The 9,255-nt window shown below is 41.7% G+C and overlaps 1 protein-coding gene across 1 annotated transcript; it reads left to right on the top strand.

Annotated features, from left to right (window-relative positions):
* Positions 1 to 3,481: 3,481 nt before the first annotated feature.
* On the top strand, positions 3,482 to 6,633 carry LOC125532382. Its single transcript, XM_048696453.1, has 6 exons — positions 3,482 to 3,568; positions 3,640 to 3,840; positions 4,336 to 4,462; positions 4,536 to 4,599; positions 4,692 to 4,981; positions 5,504 to 6,633. The coding sequence occupies exons 1-6, from the start codon at positions 3,566 to 3,568 to the stop codon at positions 6,442 to 6,444; spliced, it is 1,626 nt and encodes a 541-aa protein (XP_048552410.1). The 5' UTR covers positions 3,482 to 3,565; the 3' UTR covers positions 6,445 to 6,633.
* The last annotated feature ends 2,622 nt before the right edge of the window (positions 6,634 to 9,255 follow it).

Genomic DNA, 9,255 nt, shown 5'->3' with positions numbered 1-9,255 from the left:
GGGGCCCCCCCATAGACACACAAGTTGATCTTTAGCCGTGTGCAGTGCCCCCTCCACAGTTTTCCACCTCGGCCATATTGTAGTAGTGCTTAGGCAAAGCCCTGCGTCAGTTGCTTCATCATCATCGTCACCACGGCGTCGTGCTGACGAAACTCTCCCTCGGCCTCAACTGGATCAAGAGTTCGAGGAATGTCACTGAGCTGAACGTGTGCAGATCGTGGAGGTGCCGTGCGTTCGGTACTTGGATCGGTTGGATCGCGAAGACGTTCAACTACATCAACCGCGTTACTAAACGCTTTCGCTTTCGGTCTATGAGGGTATATGGACACACTCTCCCCGCTCGTTGTTATGCTTCTCCTAGATAGATCTTGCGTGATCGTAGGCAAAATTTTTGAAATACTACGTTCCCCAACAGAGGCGGGGTGGCGGCGGAGTCTGAGATGAAGCCGGTGACCTATTTGACCGGCTCATCTACCCCTTTCACCAGCGCCAAGCAACATTTGACCAATATACTTTTCCACTTGGTTGTGCTAGGTTAGGCTATAGGAACATTGGAAAACCAAGTATGAGCCCAACTTATCACAAGATTCCCTCTGGGTTACTCCTGGTGGCAATTTCCCCCTCTAAGCGTCGAACGTTCCTTCTTTGTTAGTGTCGTCTATGAAGCGGGTTTCACTTGGGAGCTGCGTATTGGATATTTAAATATCCCACCACAACTATATACATTTACTCGGACAAAATGCAAGTTTTGATGGAATTCCTTCCCTCCGAAGACCCCGAAGCAGCCTAACCCTGGCCTGTTTGATCGGCTAATCTACCCCTCTGACCAACGTAGAACGACATTTGACCAACACACTTTTCACTTGGTTTTTCTAGTTTAGGCCATAGGAACTTTATAAAACCAAGTTGGAGCCTCACTTATGACAAGATTCCCTCCGGGTTACCGTGGTGGCAGTTTCCCCCTCTATGTGTTGAACGTTCCTTCGCTCTTAGTATCGTCTGTGAAGCGGGTCACATTCGGGAGCTGGGTATTATATATTTAACATACCACCACAACCATATACATTTGGTAGGACATAGTGCAAGTTTTGGTGGGATTCCTTCCTTCTGAAGGCCCTAGAGCGACCTAACCCTCACCTGTTTGACCAGCTAATCTATCCCGTTGACTAGCGTCGAATGAAATTTTACCAATGTACTTTTCCACTTGGTTGTGCTAGGTTAGGCCATAGGTACATGGAAAACAAAGTTTGAGCCCAAGTTATCAGAAGATTCCCTGAGGGTTACCCATGGTGGCAGTTTCCGCTCTAAGTGTGGTGTTAGTGTCGTCCGAGAAGCGGGTCACACTCGTAGCTGGGGTATTGGCTATTTCAACATCCAACCATGCTTGTATACATATGTTAGGACACAAGGCAAGTTGGGTAGGATCCCGAACCTCCGAAGACCACACAACAACCTAACCCTGACCCGTTTGACCGGTGTCATCTAGCCCTTTATCCGGCGTCGAATGACATTTCACTAATGAAGTTTCCTAATTGGTTGTGTAGGGTTAGGCCATAGGAATGGAAAACCAAGTTTGAACCCATGTTATCACAAGATTCCCTCCGGTTCACTTGAAGTGGGAGTTTCCCGCTCTAAGTGTAGGACATTCCGTAGTGGAAGCGCTAGCTTGGGTCTAAAAGTGCTCACATTCGGTACATGTGTATTGGATATTTTCACCTCGAACCACACTTATGCACATATGCCATGGCAAGAAGCCTTGTTCTGTGCGACAACCTAGCCCATGGGCCCCGTGTGGTCTACACCTTTGACCAGTTTCAGAAGGTGGGTGACAGATGGAATTTTCCTCTTGGTTATGTTGGGGCAGGTCATCATTATAAGAATCGAATGTGTTTGTTTCTATATTATTTTGTGAAGGAATGAAAACAATTTTATATGGAATGGGTTGGGAATTATGCCTAGATCCCGTGTAAATGGAAATTTCATTGATAAGACCTCCTCAATTGTTAGCTAATACTTCATTTTAAATAATTCAGACAACCTCGGGAGAAAAAAAGGCATTTACTTATTATAGATTTGCCAAGGAATTAAAAATATACAAAAAGTCAAAATAAGAGGGGGTTTTCTACAAATTTGAAGCAAACTTGATTTTAGTTTGTTCAAATTTGAAAACATAGTATACCAACAGAATCCTTCCAAGATTCTGATCTAAAAACATATAAAATTGGCTAAAATCAATGCAAGTATAAATTACTTATGATTTTGACAAAAGTACATGTGGTTGCATTTTTAACGTATTAAAAAATAGAAACAAAGTGTATATTCATAATCACTGAAAAATTCTACCTCAAATTGATATATAATTTGTATATGGTTAAGTTAAGATATGTTAGATTTGAATTAATAAAAGTCAATTTTTCAAAAGATTCTTAAAAAACAGAAAAGGATTTTAAATGAAAAATAATAGAGCAAAACACTTGCCAACGGCCACCATTAAAGCCGTCAGCATAATATAACAACGTCAGCGTAGCTCTAGTTATGCAGTCTCCTCGATAAAAAGTCGTCGGTATATCTTTTGCCATCCGGAAATACGTTGACTCCGTAGTGTTGCAAATACGTACAGCAGACACTCTTGTTTTTGGGCATCTTGGGCCGCCCCGTACACTGGGACTAAAGACCATCCAATTTAGACCAAAGATGAAATTTGACACAACGACCGCCAATTTAGAACATTTTTAACTGAAAGACTCGTCAGATTTATGCCCACAAGAATACCACCCGACCTCCCTTGTGGTAGTGGGTAGTACCAATCAAAGTCTAACCCTCCACATAAAAATTTCAAAACGGGCCAAAAGATTAGACCTTCCAGTTTCACTAATGGCAGAGAAATCTAACTTAAAGTCTCTGATTGTCTGGTGGTATTTTACCGTGTCTCTAAAACCGTCGCTATTCCAAAACCTCCTGTCATTGTTTTCAAAACTGACATTTATTTTCTATCCTGATACTACGTCTAACAACTGACAACAAGGTTTGCTCAGCTCCGGTGATGGAGGGGTGATGACGGCGGCGCGCCTTCGGCTCGCTTCAGTGCTTGTAGTCGTCGCTAGGTGGTCCATAGACCTGGCTGTAATTTTTATTACCTCTTGTTTTCTCTGTACTGCCCTGATTGATGAATAGATTGAAAATTTCTCTCGCAAGGGATTATCCCAGCCACTGCATCAATCGATGCACACAATGATTTATTGCAGAATTCAAGTGTTTAAGGTTTACCGCTGAGTTCTCTTGTGCTACTAGTTTTTTGTTAACCCGAGAGGATCTCATGCCGGTGTGGCCAGAGCAGCTCATGGCAGTCCCGCCTCTCTTTCTCAGATCACATGTTTCTGGTACGCATCATGCCCTTGTGCCAGCGTTGGATCAAGTCGTCCCATGCATGAAGCATCTACCGTTCATGAGATATTGCCCTGCCCTTCCATGAAGCATGAATACTACCTCCTTCTGCTGTGTGTGTATCCACTGCTTTGCCGCCGGCTCCCCTGCTCTGCCGCCGGCTCCCCTGCCCTGCGGCTGTATGGTTGGACACAAGTAGCCAGGTAGGGAGCTGATCATATTTGGACGCTGATTACTTGCATTTCTTAATCTCAGGCCATGTTGGAGAGGAGGCCACAGCTATGGAAACAGAAGCATCGTGGGAAGGCGTTCATGGCACTGGTTTTCTTCCCAGTGGTCGTGCTCCTCAGCGGCAGTAGCCGAACGATGTCGGGCCTATCAACATCAGCGCTGATCCCTCCGGTGGAGCGTAACTTGCCGGTTTGGCACCGGCCGATCATCGTCCAACGGAGCGATGTAAGTCTTTTCATTCTGCTCGACCGTGCATTAGTTTGGAGTTTGGTAAGATAAACATAATTAGACTTCGACCTATGATCTTATGGTAACAAAAGAGTTGTTGGGTTTGCCAAACAGAATATCCTTTTATTAGGAATAGGTCGTGAAGAGTGAACTGTTGAGTATGTTATTTGTGCATGTATATTAACTAGGCCCACCTCTCTAGTTCGTTGTATAGATTGAGGTAGAGGCCTCACCTTGTACTTATATATACCATGCACATTGCACCGAATCAATACATCGTGCAATTCATACATCTTCATGAACTAATTATCCTCTTTCTATGGTAGGTCCAAAATACCAGTTCCTTTTGTAGAATGATAACCAAATTGGCAAAGTTTTCGTTTCCTTAGGTTGTATCTACTGTTGAGACCAATCGAAATCTTCTTGAATGTGATTGAATTTATAAAATTATCACACATAGCTAGTACGCATAATCATAATTTATGTCTCCAGAAGCTACTTCAACGTATCATCCCGATGGACAAGGAAGAGCTGGCCATGGGAAGGAATGGCACGGCCCAATGTAGCAAAAGCAGAGTCCAGACCGTTGCCGATGTGGTCCGCTCAGATGTTGACAGGGGTAATGCTTCTCTCTGTCTGAGTCCTCCTCCTTGATTCATGGATATTTTCCCTAATTTATTCTTCAAAACTAGGTGACAAACAAGTGCAAATGAAGAATATCATGGAGTCGAAGCCCATGGCCTCACAATTCCCTAGGTAATCGTTGCATCCAATCGAAATGTGTTGTTTTGCCCTTCTATGAATGAAAAATAGATGTGTGTAACCTGTTTTTCGTTCCTTGTATGCAGTTCTGCTACAAAGCAGGGGATACCGGAGTTCTTTAAGGATGAATCTGTTGAGAGACCTAAGTTTGCTTCTCTCACAACGCCAGGATCCATGGACAGGAACAATTCAGGGCCTATTGCTGGTATCTTGCGACATATGATGGGCCAAAATGTGACATATGCTCTTCTTAATCACACGGATTATTTTGAGTTCATTCCATTGGAGGAATTCAACTCGGGGAGCAGTGACTATGTTAATTACTCAGAGACAGAGCCCAATGTGCTTATTGAAGTTCTAATAACTACCTTTGCAGGTACATTCTTTCTCTTGGAATTCTGATCCTTTAGATTAATGGTAGAGTTTCACTCTGTGTCCTCCTTTAGCTGTTGTCAACTGCGTCAGAAGTACCTAGTGGCTAAACTAGCTTGCTAAGATGCCTTATATTGTTGAACAGAGGAAGTAGCATTTGGTGTACAGAATTAGCCACTATCTCTGATTGTTTTTGGCTATGTTGCTGTAGGCCGCCTATACTTGTTCGTTTTATTGCACTATATGCATCCCTGTGTTTTGATTTTCGGTTTGAGCTTTTTTTCGCCCTAGGCCGAGATGGCCGAATTTCGGCCATTTTCAAAATTTTCGGCTGAAATTTGATCAAAATTTGACCAAAATTTCCCAAATTTGAGCAATTTCGGCCTAAATATACTTTTCGCCTCAGGCCGAGATGGCCGAAATTCGGCCGAAATCCACATTTTGCGGCCGAAATCCACAGATGCATCCTGATTGTTTTTTAAGAACAAGAAAGATCATTGAATCCTTTCTATATGTATGTATGCAGCTGGGATAATTGTATGGTTGATATCTACAACGATGAACATCAAGCCGGTGATCTCTAGATGCTTGGGCAAGGATGTACGCATTCTGATTGCTGTTGCTGTTGTGCTCGCGTCTTCCACACATGTGCGGTCTGCTCCTGAAGATATTCCACCTGTCGTGGCCACAGTTTTCGGCGATGTAGTGGATTCATACGACCCATTTCTCAATGTTATGCACACGTTGCTAGAAGCAAACACAGAACCTGATGAGTACGATAAATATTTTCTTCCTCAAGAGAAGCAGCCAGGACCACCAGCTTGGTGGATCAGTGTCGAGGTGAAAGATGAAGATATTGGACGCAGTGCCCTCATGTATTTCAGATCAGATAATATATACCTCGTTGGATTTATGAATGGATATGGAACGCTATACTGCACGGATGATGCAGAAGAAATGTTCCCACAGGGCTGCACCCCGTTGGGTTTCACAAGCAAATATCATGATCTCACAGGTCGAGAAGACAGAAATGTTGATCTTAGTCTATTTCTCGGAAAAGTGCTTTTAGGAAGGACAGCGGCGAAATATGCAGCAGATATTCTTGTGGAGTACGGGGTTACTATAAAGGAGCCGGAACTTGCTAAGAGAGCCTTGCTTGTCTACACTCTTATGATCCCAGAGGCGCTACGATTTAAGCCCATCCGCAATCAAATCAAGCTAAGTTGGTTGCACCCAGTGACCCTAACACCGGAGCAATCCAACATGGTCTTTGGGTGGCAGGATATGTCTATATTATTCTGTCGTGGGGACGATACAAGCAAGGAAAATCCAAAATGGACTAGAGGGGACGAAAGGCTCAAGAAAGCTCACATAAAAAATCGACAGGATCTTATCAATACACTGGATTTTGTGAAATACGAGAAACAGTGCAAGAAATTCAGGAAGGAGAAGAAGAAAATTCCATAGTATTCTCGGTTCGTTGATTTCCTAATGGAGTAAGATAAATTACTCGCTTGATTACCTGTTTGTTCATTGTGCTATGTGTTTGACCTGTTAGATATACTCTCAGATTTTATATTTTTCAGCAAACTTGGCATTGTAATGAGGAACCTCTTTGATATACTTATGGATACTATGAGTGCTTTCTTATTTACAACGTGAAACATGTTAGTTTGATGATGAATTCCTCAGATGTACGATGTGATGGTCTTGATTTTGTCCGGCTTGTACACGTTGACAGTCACCTAATAGTAGTAAGATTTAGATGTCCTAACCATGTAGGTTAGCCTGTCTTATATATACTAGCAGGCAGTAGGCGCGGCCGCACGCCGCGCAAATGTTGGAGCCTGTGCACGCATATAGGATGTTTTCTAGTTTTAAGTAAAAGAACGGATGGCAGTGGTATTTTGGTCGAGTTGGTCGTGTGGAGGTCCTTTGATGTTGTTCCTCAGATTTCACTGAACAAAACCCTTGATATGCATAGCTGTTTCTGAAGCACAAAGTAAAGTACACATAAGCGGCTTTTGAAAAAAATAAATGCAATCTACAATGATTGCCACTGAAGACATGAACGATCCAGATATACTACATACACTACTAATAGATTTGAAGCAAAATGCAATGTGGTCTGATGGCCAAGATATGGCTTCCCAACGTTTTATCAGTCTTGATTTATCCAATTTATTTTTTCCTTACTATCCTTCACCTACCAGTAACTCTAGTATTACCTATTACTAAAGTTAATGTTACCATAGTCAGAGAGAACTCATATAAAAATTAGAGGCTCTCATCTAATTTCTCTCATTGGATTTGATAGAGAGCACGATTATCTTGTCCTCACATCATAGGACTCTTCATGTAAAGTTATTTGTCTGGCACATTACAAAGTAGTATCATCTTCCCCATTTCTTAGAAGTCATAGTATGAGAAAGAAATGCTTAATGACCGCTTGTCGCATGAGTAACAGGAAGACGCAAATGCCATAATCCTGCAAACTTGCAAATTATATCCTAAATCAACAATCTGTGCATTGTAAATAAGACTGCAATGGAAACAGTATTTATAATAACCTGACCTGAAATCGAAGTTTTTAAACCAATCCATTTTTCTAGCTCATCTATCCAAACTTAGGAATGTTTTACGGTTGAGGAACGAATGGATCCATGGCTGTTCTTCGAGTGAAAATTATTCTAGATAGATGAGCTAGTGCCTTGTATTCCCCTCTGGCTCTGCAAATTTCGAAAGAACCAATCATATAAAACGCTCCTTCATGAACCCTGTTATCAAAGGTGCGTGTTCTTCTTTTGGGTATTGTTCATTCCATTGTGCCATCCTAGAAAAACATACACCCGAAGACATGAACTTTTGCAAAAATTTATCATTAATAAAAAACAGTGCAGCGCCTAAATATAGACAAAACTGAAATTGAAAATGGCACATTACAGAGACGCTTTATCTTTCTTTTCAGTTATGATTCAGTTTTTTTCCTAGGAAAACCAATCAACTGAAGAACCACTTATGTGAATCACCGATTTCTTGAATTGGGTTATCAACTTACTCACAGATTTAAATGCTGAGTTTGAAAACGTTCTTGAGCCTGGACTCTGCAGAAAACATGTAGAAAAATAATGTTAAATATAACAAAGAATGTGCTACCGTCAGCATTTACATGTTGATGATCACAGGCAACTCAACAATATGTTAGAATAAATTTCAAGAAACTTAGCCAAAAAAGAGTGACGAAATAATACGCATATATATCATAGTTTTAAATAGCGCGCTAAGCCTCTTAGCGGTGAACCTCTTGTAAACGCTATAGCGTGCTATAGCGCGCTATTTAAAATGTTTATTCATTTGTTTGGATCAATGTCTCTTAGCGCAAGACCTTTTGTAAATGCTATAGCGTGCTATAGCGGAGCTATAGCGGGCTATTTAAAACAATGATATATATGTAAAAAGGGGATAGTAAACAGGTCAGTAGAAGGTGCTTTCTGGCTGACATGAAAGCACATTATGCAACAAAACAGAGAAATATATCATGTGAAGTTAATCGAGAAGAAAGGTCATCTCAGTGATGGCAATGGTCTATCCATGGAAAGCAAATGTGCAGACTCTTTTAATTTTTGCACTCTTATGCACAGAAATCTGAATTTTGTGAAGAGAGCTTGCACATTCTTTTGAAGCATCAGTGGAGTTCCAGGTCGTGGAAAAAGTATCACAATCTGAGAAAAACTTGATATGAGAGTACTGTTAAGAAGGTCATTAGAAATAAAGCATTTTTTTGGTTTCCCATGCAGCTGTTCCGTTGGTGCACCTGTCATACAGTCCGTTACCTGTAGGTCGACGTTGTATCCGCTGAAAGTTGCAGTGTGTCGAATCCTGTTTAGAGCATGGTTAATAGTATAGCCAGCTGCTGGCTGTATGGTCTTGTCACATATAATCAAGCTTATAGCCAGCAAGTATAATAGTTGCATATAAATATGTACTACTTTTTTGATACATGGCTCACCTCACTCTCTCATAACATGTTTAGGAACGCGTGCTGCAGCCAGCTGTTAATCACTAGGCAGCTTTCCTTCTCTCTCCTCCTCTCTCTCCTTCAACTCATCCAAATTATAATATTTAAACGCTTACAGTCTGCCTACGTCATTCTATTATATTTGCTCTTAGCTTACTTTCACTAGATACCCATTAGGTGTTCTTGTGTCTTGCTGAGTTCGAGCCATAGAGGTGAGTTCTGACGGATTGTTCGTTATAGCGTCTTGGTGACTTGGAAAA

Source organism: Triticum urartu, unplaced genomic scaffold (assembly GCF_003073215.2).
Source record: "Triticum urartu cultivar G1812 unplaced genomic scaffold, Tu2.1 TuUngrouped_contig_9766, whole genome shotgun sequence".
Lineage (NCBI taxonomy): Eukaryota > Viridiplantae > Streptophyta > Magnoliopsida > Poales > Poaceae > Triticum > Triticum urartu.
Note: the sequence above shows the minus strand (reverse complement) of the source record. Positions and strands in the feature narration are given on the sequence as shown.

Bases quoted from the DNA above. Each gene is read 5' to 3' on its own strand.
- LOC125532382 (XM_048696453.1), top strand. The intron at 3,841-4,335 runs GTAAGTCTTTTC...TTATGTCTCCAG, and splicing joins TCATCGTCCAACGGAGCGAT to AAGCTACTTCAACGTATCAT. The intron at 4,463-4,535 runs GTAATGCTTCTC...CTTCAAAACTAG, and splicing joins CCGCTCAGATGTTGACAGGG to GTGACAAACAAGTGCAAATG.